This window comes from Procambarus clarkii, chromosome 34, assembly GCF_040958095.1.
Source record: "Procambarus clarkii isolate CNS0578487 chromosome 34, FALCON_Pclarkii_2.0, whole genome shotgun sequence".
Classification (NCBI taxonomy): Eukaryota; Metazoa; Arthropoda; class Malacostraca; order Decapoda; family Cambaridae; genus Procambarus; species Procambarus clarkii.
This window is the reverse complement of record NC_091183.1, coordinates 9128205-9151499: the sequence shown is the minus strand read 5'-3', so window position 1 is coordinate 9151499 and position 23295 is coordinate 9128205. Positions and strand designations below refer to the sequence as shown.

The following is a 23295-nucleotide window of genomic DNA, read 5'->3' as shown; positions in this document are numbered from 1 at the left end:
AGGTGTTTGTTAAGGTGGTAGTTAAGGTGGTATTTATGGTGGTAGTTATGGTGGTTGTTAAGGTGGTAGTTATGGTGGTAGGTAAAATGGTTGTTAAGGTGGTAGTTAAGGTGGTAGTTAAGGTGGTTGTTAAGGTGGTTTTTAAGGTGGTAGTTAAGGTTGTTGTTAAAGTAGTTGTTAAGGTGGTAGTTAAGGTGGTAGTTATTGTGGTTGTTAAGGTGGTTGTTAAGTTGGTAGTTAAGGTGGTTGATAAGGTGGTAGATAAGGTGATAATTAAGGTGGTAGTTAATGATGGTGGTAGTTAAGGTGGTAGTTAAGGTGGTAGTTAAGGTGGTTGTCAAGGTGGTAGTTATGGTGGTAGTTAAGGTTGTAGTTAAGGTGGTATATATGGCGATAGTTATAGTGGTAGTGTAAGGAGGTAGTTAAGGAGGTAGTTAAGGTGGTAGGTAAGGTGGTAGTTAAGGTGGTAGTTATAGTTATGGTTAAAGTGGTGGTTAAGCTAGTAGTTAAGGTGGTTGGTATGGTGGTAGTTAAGGTGGTATTTAAGGTGGTAGTCACGGTGGTAGTTATAGTGGTAGTTAATGTAATAGTTAAGAATGTAGGTAAAGTGGTATTTAAGGTGGTTATTAAGTGGTAGTTAAGGTGGTAGTTAAGGTGGTTGTTAAGGTGGTTGATAAGGTCGTAGTTAGGGTGGTTGATAAGGTGGTAGTAAAGGTGGTAGTTAAGGTGTTTGTTAAGGTGGTTCTTAAGGTGGTACTTAAGGTGGTTGTTAAGGTGTAGTTTAGGGGGTAGTTAAGGTGGTAGTTAGAGTGGTAGTTAAAGTATTTGTAAAGGTGGTAGTTAAGGTGTTAGTTAAGGTGGTTGTTAAGGTGGTAGTTAAGATGGTTGTTAAGGTGGTAGTTAAGGTGGTAGTAAAGGTAGTGCTTATGGTGGTAGTTAAGGTGGTAGTTATAGTGGTAGTTAAGGTGGTTGTTAGGGTGGTATTTATATTGGTTGTTAGGTGGTTGTTAAGGTGGTAGTTAAAATGGTTGTTAAGGTGGTTGTTACGGTGTAGTTAAGGGAGTAGTTAAGGTGGTAGTTTTGGTGGTAGTTAAGGTATTTGTAAAGATTGTAGTTAAGGTGGTAGTTAAGGTGATAGTTAAGGGGGTAGATAAGGTGGTAATTATGGTGGTATTTAAGGTGGTAGTTAAGGTAGTAGTTAGGGTGGTGTTAAGGTGGTAGTTAAGGTGGTGATTAAGTTGGTAAATATTGTGGTTGTTACAATGATAGTTATGGTTTTAGTTAAGATAGTTATTAAGGTGGTAGTTAAGGTGGCAGTTAAGGTGGTAGTTAAGGTGGTAGTTATGGTGGATGTTAAGGTGGTAGTTAAGGTAGATCTTAAGGTGGAAGTTATTGTGGTAGTTATGGTGGTTGTTAAGGATATAGTTAAGGTGGTAGTTAAGGTGGTAGTTAAAATGATTGTTAAGGTGGTTGTTAAGGTGGTTGTTAAAGTCGTAGTTAAGGTGGTAGTTAAGGTGGTAGTTACCACCATAACTAGCACCATAAATACCACCTTAACTACCACCTTAATTACCACCTTAATTACCACGTTAACAATCACCCTAACTATCACCTTAACTACCACCATAACTACCACCATAAATACCTCCTTAACTACCACCTTAACAACCACCTTAACAACCACCTTAACAACCACCTTAACACCTTAACTACCACCATAACTACCACCAAAAATACCACCTTAACAACCATCTAAACAACCACCTAAACAACCACCTTAACTACCACCTTAACTACCACCTTAACAACCACCTTAACTACGACCTTAACAACCACCTTAAAAACCACCTTAATAACCACCTTAACTACCACATTAATTACCACCTTAACTACCAACTTAACAACCACCTTAATTACCACCTTAACTACCACCTTAACTACCACCTTAACTATCACCATAATTGCCACCTTAACTACCACCGTAACAACCACCTTAACAACCACCTTAACAACCACCTTAACAACCACCTTAACTACGACCTTAACCACCTTAACAACGACTATAACTACCACCATAACTACCACCCTAACTATGACCTTAACAACCACCTTAACAACCACCATAAATACCACCTTAACTACCACCTTAACAACCACCTAAACAACCACCTAAACAACCACCTTAACTACCACCTTAACTACCACCTTAACAACCACCTTAACTACGACCTTAACAACCACCTTAAAAACCACCTTAACTACCACATTAATTACCACCTTAACTGCCAACTTAACAACCACCTTAATTACCACCTTAACTACCACCTTAACTATCATCATAATTGCCACCTTAACTACCACCTTAACAACCACCTTAACAACCACCTTAACTACGATCTTTACCACCTTAACAACGACTATAACTACCACCATAACTACCACCCTAACTACGACCTTAACAACCACCTTAACTACCACCTTAACAACCACCTTAACCACCACTATAACTACCACCTTAACAACCACCTTAACTAAAACCATAACTACCACCGTAACAACCACCTTAACAACAACCTTAACTACCACTTTAACTGCTACCATAACTACCACCTTAACTACCACCTAAACTACCACCTTAACAACCACCTTAACAACATCTTAACTACTACCATAACTACCACCTTAACTACCACCATAACTACCACCTTAACTACCCCTTTAAGTACCACCTTAACTACCACCTTAGCAACCACATTAACTACCACCTTAACTACCACCTTAACAACCATATTAACTACCACCTTAACTACCACCTTAACAACCACCTTACCTACCACCTTAACAACCACCTTAACAACCACCATAGATACCACCTTAACTACCACCTTAACAACCACCTTAACTACCACAATACCTCCCACCTTAACAACCACCTTAACTACCACCCTAACTACAACCTTTACTATGCCTTTAACTACACCTTAACAACCACCTTAACAACCACCTTAACTACCACTTTAACAACCACCTTAACAACCACCATATATACCACTTTAACTACCACCTTAAAAACCACCTTAACAACCACTTTAACTACCACCATAACTACCACCTTAACTACCACCTTACCTCGCACCTTAACAACCACATTAACTACCACCTTAACTACCACCTTAACAACCCCCTTAACTACCACCTTACCTCCCACCTTAACAACCACTATAACTACCACCTTAACTACCTCCTTAAATACCACCTTATCTACCACCTTAACAACACCCTTAACTACCACCTTAACTACGACCATAACTACCACTTTAACTACCACTATAACTACCACCTTAACTACCACCTTAACAACCACCTTAACAACCACCTTTACCACCTTAACTACCACCATAAATATCACCATATATACCACTTTTCCTACCACTTTATCTACCACCTTAACAACCACCATAAATACCACCTTAACTATCATAATAATTAACTACCCCCATAACTACCACCTTAACTACCACCTTACCTACCACCTTAACAACCACCTTAACTACCACCTTAATTACCACCATAACTACCACCATAACTTCCACCTTAACTACCACCTTAACTACCACCTTAACAAACACCTTACCTCCCAGTTTAAAAACCACTTTAACTACCAGCTTAACTACCACCTTAACAACTACCTTAAATACCAACTTAACTTCCACCTTAATAACCACCTTAACTACCACTTTAAATTCATCCTTAACTACCACCTTAATTACCACCATAACTACCACCTTAGCTTCCACCTTAAATACCACCTTAACTACCACGATAACTACCACCTTAACTACCACCATAACTATCACCATAAATACTACCTTAAGTACCTCCTTAATTACCACCTTAACAACCACCTTAACAAACATCTTAACAACCACCTTTACAAATGCCTTAACTATCACCTTAAATATGACCTTAACTACCAACTTAACAACCACCTTAACTTCCACCTTAACTACCACCATAACTACCACCTTAACTACCACCTTAACAACCACCATAACTACCACCTAAACTACCACCTTAACTACCACCTTAACAACCCACCTAAACATCCACCTTAAGAACCACCTTAACAACCACCTTAACTACGACCTTAACAACCACATTAACAACCACTATAACTACCACCATAACTATCACCTTAACTACCACATTAACATCTACCTTAACTACCACCTGAACAACCTCCTTAACTACCACAATAACTACCACAATAACTACCACCTTAACAACCACCTTAACTAAAACCATAACTACCACAATAACAACCACCTTAACTACAACCTTAACAACCACCTTAACTAAAACCATAACTATCACCGTAACAACCACCTTAACAACCATCTTAACTACCACCTTAACTACCACTTTAACTACCACCATAACTACCACCTTAACAACAACCTTAATACCATCTTACCTACCACCATAACTACCTCCGTTACTACCACTTTAACTACCACCATAACTACCACCATAACTACCACCTTAACTACCACCTTAACTACTACCTTAACTGCCACCTTAACTACTACCTTAACAACCACCTGAACAACCACCTTAACTACCACCTTAACTACCACCATAACTACCACCATAACTACCACCTTAACTACCACCTTAACTACCACCTTAACAACAACCTTAATACCATCTTACCTACCACCATACCTACCACCGTAACTACCACTTTAACTACCACCATAACTACCACCTTAACTACCACCTTAGCTACTACCTTAACTACTACCTTAACAACCACCTTAACAACCACCTTAACAACCACCTTAATACCATCTTAACTACCACCATAACTACCACCTTAACTACCACCTTAACAACCACCTTAACTACCACCTTAACTACAACCTTAACTACCACCATAACAACCACTATAAATACCATCTTAATTACCACCTTAACTACCACCATAACTACCAACTTAACTACCACCTTTGGTACCAACTTAACAAATACCTTTACAACTACATTAAAAACAACCTTAACTACCACCTTAACAACAACCTTAACTTCCACCTTAACTACCCCCTTAACAACCACCTTAACTACCACCTTAACAACAATTTTAACTACCACAATAACTACGACCTTAACAACCACCTTAACTACCACCTTAACTACCACCTTACCAATCACCTTAACAACCACCTTTACAACCACCTTAACTACCACGTTAACAACCACCTTAACAACCACCATAACTACCACCTTAACTACCACCTTGACAACTACCTTAACTACAACCTTAACAACCACCTAAACTACCACCTTAACAACCACCATAACTACCACCTTAAGTACCACCTTACCAATCACCTTAACAACCACCTTTACAACCACCTTAACTACCACGTTAACAACCACCTTAACAACCACCATAACTACCACCTTAACTACCACCTTGACAACTACCTTAACTACAACCTTAACAACCACCTAAACTACCACCTTAACAACCACCATAACTACCACCTTAAGTACCACCTTAACTACTACCTTAACTACCACCGTAACAACCACCTTAACTATCACCTTAAGTACCACCATAACTACCACCATAAATACCACCTTAATTACCACCATAACAACCACCTTAACAACCACCTTAACAAACACATTAACTACCACCATAACTACCACCATAAATACCACCTTAACAACCACCTTAATAACCACTTTAACAACCACCTTAAGGTGGTTGTTAAGGTGGTTGTTAAAGTGGGAGGTAAGGTGGTAGTTAAGGTGGTTATTCAGGTGGTAGTTAAGGTGGTTATTCAGGTGGTAGTTAAGGTGGTTATTCAGGTGGTAGTTAAGGTAGTTGTTATGGTGGTTGTTAAGGTGGTTGTTAAGGTGGTATTTATTAAGGTTGTTAAGGTAGTTAAGGTGGTTGTTAAGGTGTAGTTAAAGGGATAGTTAAGGTTGTAGTTATGGTGGTAGTTAAGGTGGTTGTTAAGGTGGTAGTTACAGTGTTAGTTAAGTTGGTTGCTAAGCTGGTTAAGGTGGTAGTTAAGGTGGTTGTTATGGTGGTAGTTATGGTTTTAGTTAAGGTGGTTGTTAAGGTGGTAGTTATAGTGGTTGTTAATGTGGTTGTTAAGGTCGTAGTTAAGGTGGTTGTTAAGGTGGTTGTTAAAGTGGTTGTTAAGGTGGTTGTTAAGGTGGTAGTTAAGGTGGTAGTTATGGTGATTGTTAAAGTGGTAGTTATGGTGGTAGTTATGGTGGTAGTTAAGGTGGTAGTTAAGGAGGTAGTTAAGATGGTAGTTATGGTGTTAGTTAAGGTGGTAGTTAAGGTGGTAGTTAAGATGGTGGTTAAGGTGGTTGTTAAGGTGGTTGTTAAGATCGTAGTTAAGGTGGTTGTTAACGTGGTAGTAAAGGTGGTAGTTAAGAAGTTTGTTAAGGTAGTTCTTAAGGTGGTACTTAAGGTGGTTGTTAAGGTGTAGTTTAAGGGGTAGTTAAGGTGGTAGTTAGGTTGGTAGTTAAGGTGGTAGTTAAGGTGGTTGTTAAGGTCGTAGTTAAGGTGGTAGTTAAGGTAGTACTTATGGTGGTAGTTAAGGTGGTAGTTATGGTGGTAGTTGAGGTGGTTGTTAAGGTGGTAGTTTAGGTGGTATTTATGGTGGTTGTTAAGGTGGTTGTTAAGGTGGTTGTTAAGGTGGTTGTTAAGGTGGTTGTTAAGGTGTAGTTAAGGGGGTAGTTAAGGTGGTAGTTATGGTGGTATTTAAGATGATAGTTTAGGTGGTAGTTAGGGTGGTGTTAAGGTTGTTGTTAAGGTGATAGTTGGGTGGTAGTTATGGTGGTTGTTAAGGTGGTTGTTAAGGTGGTAGTTAAGGTGGTTGTTAAGGTGGTTGTTTAGGTGGTAGATAAGGTGGTAGTTAAGGTAGTAGTTAAGGCCGTTGTTAAGTTGGTAGTTATGGTGGTAGTTATAATGGTTGTTAAGGTGGTAGTTAAGGTGGTTGTTAAGGTGGTAGTTATAGTGGTAGTTAATGTAGATCTTAATGTGGTAGTTAAGGTGGTAGTTATGGTGGTAGTTATAGTGGATGTTAATGTGGTTGTTAAGGTCGTAGTTAAGGTGGTTGTTAAGGTGGTTGTTAAAGTACTTGTTAAGGTGGTTGTTAAGATGGTAGTTATGGTGGTTGTTAAGGTGGTAGTTAAGGTGGTAGTTAAGGTGGTAGTTAAGGTGGTAGTTATGGTGATAGTTAAGGTGGTTGTTAAGGTGGTTGTTAAAGTGCTTGTTAAGATGGTAGTTATGAAGGTTGTTAAGGTGGTAGTTATGGTGGTAGTTAAGGTGTTACTTATGGTGGTAGTTAAGGTGGTAGTTATGATGGTAGTTAAGGTGGTTCTTAAGGTGGTAGTTTAGGTGGTATTTACGGTGTTTGTTAAGGTGGTAGTTAAGGTGGTTGTTAAGGTGGTTGTTAAGGTGTAGTTAAGGGGGTAGTTAAGGTGGTAGGTATGGTAGTAGTTAAGGTGATAGTTAAGGTGGTAGTTAGGTTGGTGTTAAGGTGGTAGTTAAGGTGATAGTTAGGTGGTAGTTATGGTGGTTGTTAAGGTGGTTGTTAAGGTGGTAGTTAAGGTGGTTGTTAAGGTGGTTGTTAAGGTGGTAGATAAGGTGGTAGTTAAGGTGGTAGTTAAGGCGGTTGTTAAGTTGGTAGTTATGGTGGTAGTTATAATGGTTGTTAAGGTGGTAGTTAAGGTGGTTGTTAAGGTGGTAGTTAAGGTGGTAGTTATAGTGGTAGTTAAGGTAGATCTTAATGTGGTAGTTAAGGTGGTAGTTATGGTGGTAGTTATAGTGGTTGTTAATGTGGTTGTTAAGGTCGTAGTTAAGGTGGTTGTTAAGGTGGTTGTTAAAGTGCTTGTTAAGGTGGTTGTTAAGATGGTAGTTATGGTGGTTGTTAAGGTGGTAGTTAAGGTGGTAGTTAAGGTGGTAGTTAAGGTGGTAGTTAAGGTGGTTGTTAAGGTGGTTGTTAAGGTCGTAGTTAGGGTGGTTGTTAAGGTGGGAGTAAAGGTGGTAGTTAACGTGTTTGTTAAGGTGGTTCTTAAGGTGGTACTTAAAGTGGTTGTTAAGGTGTAGTTTTGGGGGTAGTTAAGGTGGTAGTTAGAGTGGTAGTTAAGGTGGTAGTTAAGGTATTTCTAAAGATTGTAGTTAAGGTGGTAGTTAAGGTGGTTGTCAAGGTGGTTGTCAAGGTGGTAGTTAAGGTGATAGTTAAGGGGGGTAGATAAGGTGGTAGTTATGGTGGTATTTAAGTTGATAGTTAAGGTGGTAGTTAAGGTGGTGTTTAAGTTGGTAATTATTGTGGTTGTTACGGTGGTAGTTATGGTTTTAGTTAAGATAGTTGTTAAGGTGGTAGTTAAGGTGGTAGTTAAGGTGGTAGTTAAGGTGGTAGTTAAGGTGGTTGTTAAGGTGGTAGTTATTATGGTTGTTAAGGTGGTAGGTAAGGTAGATCTTAATGTGGTAGTTATAGTGGTAGTTATGGTGGTTGTTAAGGTGGTAGTTAAGGTGGTAGTTAAGGTGGTAGTTAAGATGATTGTTAAGGTGGTTGTTAAGGTGGTTGTTAAAGTCGTAGTTAAGGTGGTTGTTAAGGTGGTAGTTAAGGTGGCAGTTAAGGTGGTTATTAAAGTGGTATTTATAGTGGTAGTTGTGGTGGTAGTTAAGGTGTTTGTTAAGGTAGTTGTTAAGGAGGTAGTTAAGGTGGTATTTATGGTGGTAGTTATGGTGGTAGTTAAGGTGGTAGTTAAGGTGTTTGTAAGGTGGTTCTTAAGGTGGTACTTAAGGTGGTTATTAAGGCGTAGTTTAGGGGGTAGTTAAGGTGGTAGTTAGGGTGGTAGTTAAGGTGGTAGTTAAGGTATTTGTAAAGGAAGTAGTTAAGGTGTTAGTTAAGGTGGTTGTTAAGGTGGTAGTTAAGGTGGTAGTTAAGGTAGTACTTATTGTGGTAGTTAAAGTAGTACTTATTGTGGTAGTTAAGGTGGTAGTTATGGTGGTTTTTAAGGTGGTTGTTAAGGTGGTATTTATGTTGGTTGTTAGGTGGTTAAGGAGGTAGTTAAGGTGGTTTTAAGGTGGTTGTTAAGGTGTAGTTAAGGGAGGAGTTAAGGTGGTAGTTTTGGTGGTAGTTAAGGTGGTAGTTAAGGTGGTAGTTAAGGTATTTGTAACGATTGTAGTTAAGGTGGTAGTTAAGGTGGTTGTCAAGGTGGTAGTTAAGGTGATAGTTAAGGGGGGTAGATAAGGTGGTAGTTATGGTGGTATTTAAGGTGGTAGTTAAGGTGGTAGTTAAGGTGGTGATTAAGTTGGTAATTATTGTGGTTGTTACGGTGATAGTTATGGTTTTAGTTAAGATAGTTGTTAAGGTGGTTGTTAAGGTGGTAGTTAAGGTGGTAGTTAAGGTGGTTGTTAAGGTGGTAGTTATGGTGGTAGTTAAGGTAGATCTTAAGGTGGTAGTTATGGTGGTAGTTAAGGTAGATCTTAAGGTGGTAGTTATGGTGGTAGTTAAGGTAGATCTTAAGGTGGTAATTATTGTGGTTGTTACGGTGGTAGTTATGGTTTTAGTTAAGATAGTTGTTAAGGTGGTAGTTAAGGTGGTAGTTAAGGTGGTAGTTAAGGTGGTAGTTAAGGTGGTTGTTAAGGTGGTAGTTATGGTGGTAGTTAAGGTAGATCTTAAGGTGGTAGTTAAGGTGGTAGTTAAGGTGGTAGTTAAGATGATTGTTAAGGTGGTTGTTAGGGTGGTTGTTAAGGTGGTAGTTAGGGTGGTTATTAAAATGGTATTTATAGTGGTAGTTAAGGTGTTTGTTAAGGTAGTTGTTAAGGAGGTAGTTAAGGAGGTAGTTAAGGTGGTATTTATGTTGGTAGTTATGGTGGTAGTTAATGTGGTAGTTAAGGTGGTATTTAAGGTGGTATTTAAGGTGTTATTTATGGTGGTAGTTATGATGGTAGTTAAGGTGTTTTTAAGGTGGTTGTTAAGGTGGTTACTAAGGTGGTAGTTAAGGTTATATTTATGGTGGTAGTTATGGGGTAGTTAAGGTGGTAGTTAAGGTGGTAATTATAGTGATAGTTATAGTGGTAGTTAAGGTGATAGTTAAGGTGGTATTTATGGTTATAGTTAAAGTGGTAGTTAAGGTGGTATTTATGGTGATAGGTATAGTTGTAGTTAAGGTGGTAGTTAAGGTTGTTGTTAAGGTGGTAGTTAAGGGGGGTAGTTATGGTGGTAGTTAAGGTGGTAGTTAAGGTTGTTGTTATGGTGGTAGTTAATGTGGCCTTTAAAGTGGTAGTTATGGTTGTAGTTATGGTGGTAGTTAAGGTGGTATTTAAGGTGGTAGTTATGAAGGTAGTTAAGGTGGTTGTTATGGTGGTAGTTAAGGTGGTAGTTAAGGTGGTATTTAAGGTGGTATGTGGGAGTTATGAAGGTAGTTAAGGTGGTTGTTATACTGGTAGTTAAGGTGGTTGTTAAGGTGTTTGTAAAGGTGTAGTTAAGGGGTAGTTAAGCTAGGGTGGTAGGGTGGGTAGATAGGGTAGCTAGGGTGGTAGTTAAGGTAGTAGTTAAGGTAGTAGTTAAGGTAGTAGTTAGGGTGGTAGTTATGGTGGTAGTTAAGGTGGAAGTTATGTTGGTAGTTAAGGTGGTAGTTAAGGTGGTAGTTAAGGTGGTAGTATTTAAGGTTGTAGTTAAGGTGGTAGTTTTGGTGGTAGTTAAGGTGGTAGTTATCATGGTAGTTAAGGTGGTTATTAAGGTGGAAGTTAAGGTGGTATGTTGACCAGACCACACACTAGAAGTTGAAGGGACGACGACGTTTCGGTCCGTCCTGGACCATTATGGTCCGTTTCTGTCCTGTCTGCCTTTAGAGGGGCCCTTATCCCCGTTCTTGACAGCTTGTTTTCTAAAAATCACCACCTTCCTCGTCGCTTCCAGCTTGCCCTTGCCTCCCTGAAATCTAACAACTTTTTTCTTATCCTTCCTTCCGACAAAAACAATTCGGTGGTTGTCCTTGACCGTGAGGACTACCTCCGAAAAGCAGATGTCTTGCTCTCTAACTCTCACACTTATGCTCCTCTGACTTCTAACCCTTTGGATCGCCTCAAAACTTCCTTTAACCGCAAACTAAGACAGCTCTCTAGTCTTTGCCCTCCTGTCTTTGATCTCATTAAACGTTTCCGTGTCATCTGCCTTTCTCTTCCTTATTTCTATGGTCTTCCTAAGACTCATAAACCTGGTGTTCCTCTTCGTCCTATCATTTCTTCACGGGGATCTGTCAGCTATCCTCTTGCCTCCTGGCTCGCTAAAACCCTGACACCTTACCTTGGCACTTTTTCCCCTGCCCACCTTCGTCACTCTCAGGACTTCATAGAAAGACTGCGCCTGCAACCCTCTTGTAAGATGCTTAGTCTTGATGTCGACTCTCTGTTCACTAATGTTCCGCTCGATGACGTTCTCTCTTTCCTCAGACAGAAGGCGTCAGAGGGCCTCCTTCCTCTCCCACTTCCCACTGACGTTTTCCTCGATCTCATTAGACTCTGTGTTGAATCTAACTCTTTCTCTTTCAACGGTAAATATTACACTCAAACTTTCGGTGTCGCTATGGGTTCCCCTCTCTCCCCTGTTCTTGCTAATTTCTACATGAAATACTTCGAAACTGTTCTTCTTCCTTCTATTGATACTCGTCCCTCTCTCTGGCTTCGCTATGTTGACATTTTTGCTTTATGGCCTCATGACCTTAATCTTTTCCAGCCTTTCCTCGCCTCTCTTAACAATCTGGCTCCTTCTATCCATTTCAAAGATGAGTGGGAATCTAATTCCCTCCTTCCTTTTCTTGATGTTCATGTTCACAGCTCTGTGTCTGGGTTCTCTTTCTCTGTCTACCGTAAACCCTTGCATAGTGGCATGTACATTCACTTCTTTTCCTACCATCCTCCTTCTTGTAAGAAAAGTGTCCTCGTCTCTCTCTTCCTCCGCGCTCTACGCATCAGCGACCCTCAGTTTCTTGATTCTGAAATTGCCTTTATCTACAAATCATTCTCTCGCCTTGGTTATCCTTTGCATTTCATGAACTGTGCCTACTCTCAAGCTAAACGAAATTTCTTTCATCCTAAACCTGCTTCCAACACTAGTAGCACTGTACTATGCCTTCCCTTCATATCTGAACTCAAAACTTTTACCAATACCTTTCGTCCTCTTGACATTAAACTCGCCTTTCGACAAACTAACACACTTCGTAGCAATCTAGTTCACACTGCTCCTCCTGCTTCTAATGCTGCTGGTGTCTACTCTATTTCCTGTTCATCTTGTCCTCTCCAATACTTTAGCGAAACTGGCCGTACACTGAATGACAGACTTAAAGAACACAAGAGAAGTGTTAAGTCTGCAGACACTAACAATGCTCTCTTCTGCCATGTGAGGGATTCTAATCATCCCATTGATTGGTCTTCCTCGAAAATAATCTTTCCTGCCTCTACTCTACACAGACGCCGTCTTGTAGAATCGGCTCTTATACACAATGTACCCAACATGAACTTGAGTCCTGGCTTTGTTGCTGTGGACTCTTCCCTTTCACAGTATATACTCAAATGCTCTAATCTTTCTAACAAACGTGACTTAACATAAGCTTTCCCCCTTCCATTTATCTTTCTTTCTCTTTCCTTTTCTTTCTCTCTTCTCCCTTTTTCTGTTCATTGTCTTCTCCTACGCTCCCTTGCTATCCTCTTCTGATTCCTATTACTATCTCCTTCGGTGGTTATAATAGGAGCTGCCTTGTATGGGCCAATAGGCCTTCTGCAGTTCTCATTACTACTATCCCCTACACCTAACTTTCCTCCTCAGCTCTCTCTTGCCTATTTATTGCCTGTCCCTACCTCCTCATCACAATCGACTTGAGAATGGTCCAGGACGGACCGAAACGTCGTCATCCCTTCAACTTCTAGTGTGTGGTCTGGTCAACATACTTCAGCCACGTTATTGTGACTCATCGCCTGCTTAAGGTGGTAGTTATGCTAGTAGTTAAAGTGGTATTTAAGGAGGCTGTTAAGGTGGTAGTTAAGGTGGTTGTTAAGGTGGTTGTTAAGGTGGTAGTTAAGGTGGTTGTTAAGGTGGTAGTTAAGGTGGTAGTTAAGGTGGTATTTATAGTGGAAGTTACGGTGGTATTTTTGGTGGTAGTTAAGGTGGTAGTTAAGGTGGTAGTTAAAATGGTTGTTAAGGTGGTAGTTAAGGTGGTAGTTATGATGGTTGTTAAGGTGGTAGATAAGGTGGTAGTTTAGGTGGTATATATGGTCATAGTTATGGAGGTAGTTTAGGTGGTTGTTAAGGTGGTAGTTATGGTGGTAGTTAAGGTGGTTATTAAGGTGGTAGTTAAGCTCTTTTTTAAGGTGGTTGTTAAGGTGGGAGGTAATGTTATGGTTAAGGTGGTAGTTATGGTGGTAGTTAAGGTGGTTGTTAAGGTGGTAGTTAAGGTGGCATTTATGGTGGTTGTTAAGGTAGTTGTTAAGGTGGTAGTTAAGGTGATTGTTAAAATGGTTGTTAAAGTGTAGTTAAAGGGATAGTTAAGGTTGTAGTTAGGGTGGTAGTTAAGGTGGTTGTTAAGGTGGGAGGTATAGTGGTAGTTAAGGTGGTAGTTATAGTGGTAGTTAACGTGGTTGTTAAGATGGTTGTTAAGGTGGTAGTTTAGGTGGTATCTATAGTGGTTTTTAAGGTGGTAGTTAAGGTGGTAGTTAATGTGGTTGTTAAGGTGGAAGTTAAGGTGGTAGTTAAGGGGTAGTTAAGGTAGTAGTTATGGTGGTAGTTAAAGTGGTAGTTGTGGTGGTAGTTAAGGTGTTTGTCAAGGTGGTTGTTAAGGTTGTATTTATGGTGGTAGTTATGGTGGTTGTTAAGGTGGTAGTTATGGTGGTTGTTAAGGTGGTAGTTATGGTGGTAGGTAAAATGGTTGTTAAGGTGGTAGTTAAGGTGGTAGTTAAGGTGGTTGTTAAGGTGGTTTTTAAGGTGGTAGTTAAGGTTGTTGTTAAAGTAGTTGTTAAGGTGGTAGTTAAGGTAGTAGTTATTGTGGTTGTTAAGGTGGTTGTTAAGTTGGTAGTTAAGGTGGTTGTTAAGGTGGTAGATAAGGTGATAATTAAGGTGGTAGTTAATGATGGTGGTAGTTAAGGTGGTAGTTAAGGTGGTAGTTAAGGTGGTTGTCAAGGTGGTAGTTATAGTGGTAGTTAAGGTTGTAGTTAAGGTGGTATATATGGCGATAGTTATAGTGGTAGTGTAAGGAGGTAGTTAAGGAGGTAGTTAAGGTGGTAGGTAAGGTGGTAGTTAAGGTGGTAGTTATAGTTATGGTTAAAGTGGTGGTTAAGCTAGTAGTTAAGGTGGTTGGTATGGTGGTAGTTAAGGTGGTATTTAAGGTGGTAGTCACGGTGGTAGTTATAGTGGTAGTTAATGTAATAGTTAAGAATGTAGGTAAAGTGGTATTTAAGGTGGTTATTAAGTGGTAGTTAAGGTGGTAGTTAAGGTGGTTGTTAAGGTGGTTGATAAGGTCGTAGTTAGGGTGGTTGTTAAGGTGGTAGTAAAGGTGGTAGTTAAGGTGTTTGTTAAGGTGGTTCTTAAGGTGGTACTTAAGGTGGTTGTTAAGGTGTAGTTTAGGGGGTAGTTAAGGTGGTAGTTAGAGTGGTAGTTAAGGTGGTAGTTAAGATGGTTGTTAAGGTGGTAGTTAAGGTGGTAGTAAAGGTAGTGCTTATGGTGGTAGTTAAGGTGGTAGTTATAGTGGTAGTTAAGGTGGTTGTTAGGGTGGTATTTATATTGGTTGTTAGGTGGTTGTTAAGGTGGTAGTTAAAATGGTTGTTAAGGTGGTTGTTACGGTGTAGTTAAGGGAGTAGTTAAGGTGGTAGTTTTGGTGGTAGTTAAGGTATTTGTAAAGATTGTAGTTAAGGTGGTAGTTAAGGTGATAGTTAAGGGGGTAGATAAGGTGGTAGTTATGGTGGTATTTAAGGTGGTAGTTAAGGTAGTAGTTAGGGTGGTGTTAAGGTGGTAGTTAAGGTGGTGATTAAGTTGGTAAATATTGTGGTTGTTACAATGATAGTTATGGTTTTAGTTAAGATAGTTATTAAAGTGGTAGTTAAGGTGGCAGTTAAGGTGGTAGTTAAGGTGGTAGTTATGGTGGATGTTAAGGTGGTAGTTAAGGTAGATCTTAAGGTGGAAGTTATTGTGGTAGTTATGGTGGTTGTTAAGGATATAGTTAAGGTGGTAGTTAAGGTGGTAGTTAAAATGATTGTTAAGGTGATTGTTAAGGTGGTTGTTAAAGTCGTAGTTAAGGTGGTAGTTAAGGTGGTAGTTAGGTGGTTATTAAATTGGTATTTATGGTGGTAGTTGTGGTGGTAGTTAAGGTGTTTGTTAAGGTAGTTGTTAAGGAGGTAGTTAGGTGGCATTTATGGTGGTAGTTATGGTGGTTGTTAAGGTGGTACTTAAGGTCGTTGTTAAGGTGTTAGTTAAGTGGGTTGTTAAGGTGGTAGTTAAGGTGGTTGTTAAGGTAGTACTTATGGTGGTAGTTAAGGTGGTAGTTATGGTGGTACTTAAGGTGGTTGTTAAGGTGGTAGTTAAGGTGGTATTTTTGGTGATTGTTAGGTGGTTGTTAAGGTGGTAGTTAAGGTGGTTTTAAGGTGGTTGTTAAGGTGTAGTTATGGTGGTTGTTTAGGTGGTTAAGGTGATAGTTAAGGTAGATCTTAAGGTGGTAGTTATGGTGGTAGTTATGGTAGTAGTTATGGAGGTTGTTTAGGTGGTAGTTAAGGTGGTAGTTAAGGTGGTAGTTAAGAAGATTGTTAAGGTGGTTGTTAAAGTCGTAGTTAAGGTGGTTGTTAAGGTGGTAGTTAAGGTGGTAGTTAGGTGGTTATTAAAGTGGTATTTATGGTGGTAGTTGTGGTGGTAGTTAAGGTGGTAGTTGTGGTGGTAGTTAAGGTGGTAGTTATGGTGGTAGTTAAGGTGGTAGTTAAGATGGTAGTTAAGGTGGTATCTATGGTGTTTGTTAAGGTGGTTGTTAAGGTGGTTTTTAAGGTGGTAGTTAGGGTGGTAGTTTATGTGGTTGTTAAGGTGGTAGTTAAAGGGATAGTTAAGGTGGTAGTTAAGGTGGTAGTTTAGCTGGTTGTTAAGGTGGTTGTTAAGGTGGTAGTGAAGGTGGTTGTTAATGTGGTTGTTAAGGTGGTAGTTAAGGATGTTGTTAAGGTGGTTTTTAAGGTGGTAGTTAAGGTGGTAGTTAATATGGTTGTTAAGGTGGAAGTTAAGGTGGTAGTTAGGGGTAGTTAAGGTGGTAGTTAAAGTGGTAGTTAAATTGGTAGTTAAAGTGGTAGTTTTGGTGGTTGTTAAGGTGGTTGTTAAGGTGGTAGTTAAGGTGGTAGTTAAGGTTGTTGTTAAAGTAGCTGTTAAGGTGGTAGTTAAGGTGGTTGTTAAGGTGGTTGTTAAGTTGGTGTGGTAGTTAAGGTGGTTGTTAAGGTGGTTGTTAAGGTGGTTGTTAAGGTGGTAGATAAGGTGATAATTAAGGTGGTAGTTAACGTGGTAGTTATGGTGGTAGTTAAGGTGGTAGTTAAGGTAGTTGTCAAGGTGGTAGTTATGGTGGTAGTTAAGGCGGTATATATGGTGATAATTATAGTGGTAGTGTAAGGAGGTAGTTAAGGTGGTAGTTATAGTTATGGTTAAAGTGGTGGTTAAGCTGGTAGTTAAGGTGGTTGTTATGGTGGTAGTTAAGGTGGTATTTAAGATGGTAGTTAATGTAATAGTTAAGAATGTAGGTAAATTGGTATTTAAGGTTGTTATTAAGTGGTAGTTAAGGGGTAGTTAAGGTGGTTGTTAAGGTGGTAGTAAAGGTGGTAGTTAAGGTGTTTGTTAGGGTGGTATTTATATTGGTTGTTAGGTGGTTGTTAAGGTGGTAGTTAAGGTAGATCTTAAGGTGGTAGTTATGGTGGGAGTTATGGTGGTTGTTAAGGATATAGTTAAGGTGGTAGATAAGGTGGTTACTAAAGTGGTATTTATGGTGGTAGTTGTGGTGGTAGTTAAGGTGTTTGTTAAGGTGGTTGTTAAGGTTGTAGTTATAGTGGTAGTTAAGGTAGATCTTAATGTGGTAGTTAAGGTGGTAGTTATATTGGTAGGTATAGTGGTTGTTAATGTGGTTGTTAAGGTCGTAGTTAAGGTGGTTGTTAAGGTGGTTGTTAAGATGGTAGTTATGGTGGTTGTTAAGGTGGTACTTAAGGTGGTACTTAAGGTGGTTGTTAATGTGTAGTTTAGGGGGTAGTTAAGGTGGTAGTTAAGGTGGTAGTTAAGGTGGTTGTTAACTTAGTACTTATGGTAGTAGTTAAGGTGGTAGTTATGGTGGTAGTTAAGGTGGTTGATAAGGTGGTAGTTAAGGTGGTATTTTTGGTGATTATAGGTAGTTGTTAAGGTGGTATTTTTGGTGATTGTTAGGTAGTTGGTAAGGTTGTAGTTAAGGTGGTTTTAAGGTGGTTGTTAAGGTGTAGTTAAGGGAGTAGTTAAGGTGGTAGTTTTGTGGTAGTTAAGGTGATAGTTAAGGTATTTGTAAAGATTGTAGTTAAGGTGGTAGTTTTGTGGTAGTTAAGGTGATAGTTAAGGTATTTGTAAAGATTGTAGTTAAGGTGGTAGTTAAGGTGGTTGTCAAGGTGGTAGTTAAGGTGATAGTTAAGGGGGGTAGATAAGGTGGTAGTTATAGTGGTATTTAAGGTGGTAGTTTGGGTGGTGTTAAGGTGGTTGTTAAGGTGGTAGTTAAGGTCGTGATTAAGTTGGTAATTATTTTGGTTGTACGGTGGTAGTTATGGTTTTAGTTAAGATAGTTGTTAAGGTGGTAGTTAAGGTGGTTGTGAAGGTTGTAGTTATGGTGGTTGTTAAGGTGGTAGTTAAGGTTGTAGTTAGGGTGGTAGTTAAGATGATTGTTAAGGTGGTTGTTAAAGTCGTAGTTAAGGTGGTTGTTAAGGTGGTAGTTAAGGTGGCAGTTAGGTGGTTATTAAAGTGGTATTTATGGTGGTAGTTGTGGTGGTAGTTAAGGTGTTTGTTAAGATAGTTGTTAAGGAGGTAGTTAGGTGGTATTTATGGTGGTAGTAATGATGGTAGTTAAGGTGGTAGTTAAGGTGGTTGTTAAGGTGGTAGTTAAGGTGGTAATTAAGGTGGTATTTAAGGTGTTTTTATGGTGGTTGTTATGGTCGTAGTTAAGGTGTTTTTTAAGGTTGTTGTTAAGGTGGTAGTTAAGGTGGTATTTACGGTGGTAGTTATGGTGGTAGTTAAGGTGGTTCTTAAGGTAGTAATTAAAGTGGTAGTTAAGGTAGTAATTATAATGATAGTTATAGTGGTAGTTAAGGTGATAGTTAAGGTGGTATTTATGATTATAGTTAAAGTGGTAGTTAAGGTGGTATTTATGGTGACAGTTATAGTTAAGGTGGTAGTTATGGAGATAGTTACGGTGGTAGTTAAGGTTGTTGTTATGGTGGTAGTTATTGTGGTAGTTAAGGTGGTAGTTATGGTGGTAGTTATGGTGGTAGTTAAGGTGGTAGGTGGTAGTTAAGGTGGTAGTTATGGTGGTAGTTAAGGTGGTTGTTAAGTTGGTAGTTATGGTGGATGTTAAGGTGGAAGTTAAGGTGGTTGTTAAGGTGGTAGTTAAGGTGGTAATTATGGAGATATATATTGTAATAGTTAAGGTGGTTGTTAAGGTGGTAGTTAAGGTGGTAGTTATGGTGGTAGTTAAAGTGGAAGTTAAGGTGGTATTTTTGGTGGTAGTTATGGTGGTAGTTAAGGTAGTAGTTATGGTGGTAGTTATGGTGGTAGTTAAGGTGGTAGTTACGGTGAATGTTATAGTTTTAGTTAAGGTGGTTGTTAAGGTAGTAGTTAAGGTGGTAGTTAAGGTGGTAGTTAAAGTGGTATTTAAGGTGGTTATTAAGGTGATAGTTAAAGTGGTAGTTAAGGTGGTAGTTAAGAATGTAGTTAAGTGGTAGTTAAATTGGTTATTAAGGTGGTAGTTAAGGTGGTAGTTAAGGTGGGAGATAAGGTGGTAGTTAAAGTGGTTATTGAGGTGGTAGTTAAGATGGTTGTTATGGTGGTAGTTAAGGTGGTGTATATGGTGGTTGTTAAGTTGCTTATTAAGGTGGTAGTTAAGGTGGTTGTTAAGGTGGTTGTTAAGGTGGTATTTATGGTGGTTGTTAAGGTGGTAGTTAAGGTGATTGTTAAAGTGTAGTTAAAGGGATAGTTATTATTGTAGTTAGGGTGGTAGTTAAGGTGGTTATTAAGGTGGTAGTTAAGGTGGTAGTTAAGGTGGGAGATAAGGTGGTAGTTAAGGTGGTTATTGAGGTGGTAGTTAAGATGGTTGTTATGGTGGTAGTTAAGGTGGTGTATATGGTGGTTGTTAAGTTGGTTATTAAGGTGGTAGTTAAGGTGGTTGTTAAGGTGGTTGTTAAGGTGGTATTTATGGTGGTTGTTAAGGTGGTAGTTAAGGTGATTGTTAAAGTGTAGTTAAAGGGATAGTTATTATTGTAGTTAGGGTGGTAGTTAAGGTGGTTGGTAAGGTGGGAGGTATAGTGGTAGTTAAAATAGGAGGTATAGTGGTAGTTAAGGTGGTAGTTATGGTGGTAGTTAAGGTGGTATCTATGGTGTTTGTTAAGGTGGTAGTTAAGGTGGTATCTATGGTGTTTGTTAAGGTGGTGGTTAAGGTGGTAGTTAAGGTGGTAGTTAATGTGGTTGTTAAGGTGGTAGTTAAGGTGGTTGTTAAGGTGGTAGATAAGGTGGTAGTTAATGTGGTAGTTATGGTGGTAGTTAATTATGGTGGTAGTTAAGGTGGTAGTTAAGATAGTTGTTAAGGTGGTAGTTAATTTGGTAGTTAAAGTGGTATTTAAGGTGGTTATTAAGGTGGTAGTTAAAGTGGTAGTTAAGGTTGTTGTCAAGGTGGTAGTAAAGGTGGTAGTTAAGGTGTTTGTTAGGGTGGTATTTATATTGGTTGTTAGGTGGTTGTTAAGGTGGTAGTTAAGGTAGATCTTAAGGTGGTAGTTATGGTGGGAGTTATGGTGGTTGTTAAGGATATAGTTAAGGTGGTAGATAAGGTGGTTACTAAAGTGGTATTTATGGTGGTAGTTAAGGTGTTTGTTAAGGTGGTTGTTAAGGTTGTAGTTATAGTGGTAGTTAAAGTAGATCTTAATGTGGTAGTTAAGGTGGTAGTTATATTGGTAGGTATAGTGGTTGTTAATGTGGTTGTTAAGGTCGTAGTTAAGGTGGTTGTTAAGGTGGTTGTTAAGATGGTAGTTATGGTGGTTGTTAAGGTGGTACTTAAGGTGGTACTTAAGGTGGTTGTTAATGTGTAGTTTAGGGGGTAGTTAAGGTGGTAGTTAAGGTGGTAGTTAAGGTGGTTGTTAACTTAGTACTTATGGTAGTAGTTAAGGTGGTAGTTATGGTGGTAGTTAAGGTGGTTGATAAGGTGGTAGTTAAGGTGGTATTTTTGGTGATTGTTAGGTAGTTGTTAAGGTGGTATTTTTGGTGATTGTTAGGTAGTTGGTAAGGTTGTAGTTAAGGTGGTTTTAAGGTGGTTGTTAAGGTGTAGTTAAGGGAGTAGTTAAGGTGGTAGTTTTGTGGTAGTTAAGGTGATAGTTAAGGTATTTGTAAAGATTGTAGTTAAGGTGGTAGTTAAGGTGGTTGTCAAGGTGGTAGTTAAGGTGATAGTTAAGGGGGGTAGATAAGGTGGTAGTTATGGTGGTATTTAAGGTGGTAGTTTGGGTGGTGTTAAGGTGGTTGTTAAGGTGGTAGTTAAGGTCGTGATTAAGTTGGAAATTATTGTGGTTGTACGGTGGTAGTTATGGTTTTAGTTAAGATAGTTGTTAAGGTGGTAGTTAAGGTGGTTGTGAAGGTTGTAGTTATGGTGGTTGTTAAGGTGGTAGTTAAGGTGGTAGTTAGGGTGGTAGTTAAGATGATTGTTAAGGTGGTTGTTAAAGTCGTAGTTAAGGTGGTTGTTAAGGTGGTAGTTAAGGTGGCAGTTAGGTGGTTATTAAAGTGGTATTTATGGTGGTAGTTGTGGTGGTAGTTAAGGTGTTTGTTAAGATAGTTGTTAAGGAGGTAGTTAGGTGGTATTTATGGTGGTAGTAATGATGGTAGTTAAGGTGGTAGTTAAGGTGGTTGTTAAGGTGGTAGTTAAGGTGGTAATTAAGGTGGTATTTAAGGTGTTATTTATGGTGGTTGTTATGGTCGTAGTTAAGGTGTTTTTAAGGTTGTTGTTAAGGTGGTAGTTAAGGTGGTATTTACGGTGGTAGTTATGGTGGTAGTTAAGGTGGTTCTTAAGGTAGTAATTAAAGTGGTAGTTAAGGTAGTAATTATAGTGATAGTTATAGTGGTAGTTAAGGTGATAGTTAAGGTGGTATTTATGATTATAGTTAAAGTGGTAGTTAAGGTGGTATTTATGATTATAGTTAAAGTGGTAGTTAAGGTGGTATTTATGGTGACAGTTATAGTTAAGGTGGTAGTTATGGAGATAGTTACGGTGGTAGTTATGGAGATAGTTACGGTGGTAGTTAAGGTTGTTGTTATGGTGGTAGTTATTGTGGTAGTTAAGGTGGTAGTTATGGTGGTAGTTATGGTGGTAGTTAAGGTGGTAGGTAGTAGTTAAGGTGGTAGTTATGGTGGTAGTTAAGGTGGTTGTTAAGTTGGTAGTTATGGTGGATGTTAAGGTGGAAGTTAAGGTGGTTGTTAAGGTGGTAGTTAAGGTGGTAATTATGGAGATATATATTGTAATAGTTAAGGTGGTTGTTAAGGTGGTAGTTAAGGTGGTAGTTATTCTGGTAGTTAAGGTAGCTAAGGTTGTTGTTAAGGTGGTATTCAAGGTGGTAGTTAAAGTGGTTTTTAAGGTGGTAGTTAAGGTGGTAGTTAAGGTGGTAGTTAAAGTGGAAGTTAAGGTGGTATTTTTGGTGGTAGTTATGGTGGTAGTTAAGGTAGTAGTTATGGTGGAAGTTATGGTGGTAGTTAGGGTGGTAGTTACGGTGAATGCTATAGTTTTAGTTAAGGTGGTTGTTAAGGTAGTAGTTAAGGTGGTAGTTAAGGTGGTTGTTAAGGTGGTTGTTAAGGTGGTAGTTAAGGTGGTAGTTATAGTGGTAGTTAAGGTTGTTATTAAAGTAGTTGTTAAGGTGGTAGGTAAGGTGGTAGTTATTGTGGTTGTTAGGGTGGTTGTTAAGGTGGTAGATAAGGTGGTAGTTAAGGTGGTAGTTAATGTGGTAGTTACGGTGGTAGTTAAGCTGGTAGTTAAGATAGTTGTTAAGGTGGTAGTTAAGGTGGTAGTTAAAGTGGTATTTAAGGTGGTTATTAAGGTGATAGTTAAAGTGGTAGTTAAGGTGGTAGTTAAGAATGTAGTTAAGTGGTAGTTAAATTGGTTATTAAGGTGGTAGTTAAGGTGGTAGTTAAGGTGGGAGATAAGGTGGTAGTTAAGGTGGTTATTGAGGTGGTAGTTAAGATGGTTGTTATGGTGGTAGTTAAGGTGGTGTATATGGTGGTTGTTAAGTTGGTTATTAAGGTGGTAGTTAAGGTGGTTGTTAAGGTGGTTGTTAAGGTGGTATTTATGGTGGTTGTTAAGGTGGTAGTTAAGGTGATTGTTAAAGTGTAGTTAAAGGGATAGTTATTATTGTAGTTAGGGTGGTAGTTAAGGTGGTTATTAAGGTGGTAGTTAAGGTGGTAGTTAAGGTGGGAGATAAGGTGGTAGTTAAGGTGGTTATTGAGGTGGTAGTTAAGATGGTTGTTATGGTGGTAGTTAAGGTGGTGTATATGGTGGTTGTTAAGTTGGTTATTAAGGTGGTAGTTAAGGTGGTTGTTAAGGTGGTTGTTAAGGTGGTATTTATGGTGGTTGTTAAGGTGGTAGTTAAGGTGATTGTTAAAGTGTAGTTAAAGGGATAGTTATTATTGTAGTTAGGGTGGTAGTTAAGGTGGTTGGTAAGGTGGGAGGTATAGTGGTAGTTAAAATAGGAGGTATAGTGGTAGTTAAGGTGGTAGTTATGGTGGTAGTTAAGGTGGTATCTATGGTGTTTGTTAAGGTGGTAGTTAAGGTGGTATCTATGGTGTTTGTTAAGGTGGTGGTTAAGGTGGTAGTTAAGGTGGTAGTTAATGTGGTTGTTAAGGTGGTAGTTAAGGTGGTTGTTAAGGTGGTAGATAAGGTGGTAGTTAATGTGGTAGTTATGGTGGTAGTTAATTATGGTGGTAGTTAAGGTGGTAGTTAAGATAGTTGTTAAGGTGGTAGTTAATTTGGTAGTTAAAGTGGTATTTAAGGTGGTTA

General features: G+C 39.0%; 2 protein-coding genes across 2 annotated transcripts; one reads left to right on the top strand and one right to left on the bottom strand.

Moving 5' to 3' along the window:
- Positions 1–3470: 3470 nt before the first annotated feature.
- Positions 3471–4052, bottom strand: LOC138370987 (uncharacterized). Its single transcript, XM_069335626.1, has one exon. It carries the CDS (start codon positions 4050–4052, stop codon positions 3471–3473), a length of 582 nt encoding a protein of 193 aa, XP_069191727.1.
- An 11043-nt stretch (positions 4053–15095) lies between these two features.
- On the top strand, positions 15096–22632 carry LOC138370986 (uncharacterized). The gene is made up of 4 exons (XM_069335625.1): positions 15096–15290; positions 16915–17145; positions 20000–20218; positions 22411–22632. Exons 1-4 carry the CDS (start codon positions 15096–15098, stop codon positions 22630–22632), a joined length of 867 nt encoding a protein of 288 aa, XP_069191726.1.
- Positions 22633–23295: the final 663 nt, after the last annotated feature.

Coding starts and splice junctions, on each gene's coding strand:
- LOC138370987 (XM_069335626.1), bottom strand. CDS start 4,052: ATGGTGGTTGTTAAGGTGGTAGTTAAGGTGGTAGTTATGGTGGTAGTT.
- LOC138370986 (XM_069335625.1), top strand. CDS start 15,096: ATGGTTTTAGTTAAGATAGTTATTAAAGTGGTAGTTAAGGTGGCAGTT. Junction 15,291..16,914: donor TAGTTAAAATGATTGTTAAG/GTGATTGTTAAG, acceptor ATTGGTTGTTAG/GTGGTTGTTAAGGTGGTAGT. Junction 17,146..19,999: donor TTAAGGTGGTAGTTATATTG/GTAGGTATAGTG, acceptor ATTGGTTGTTAG/GTGGTTGTTAAGGTGGTAGT.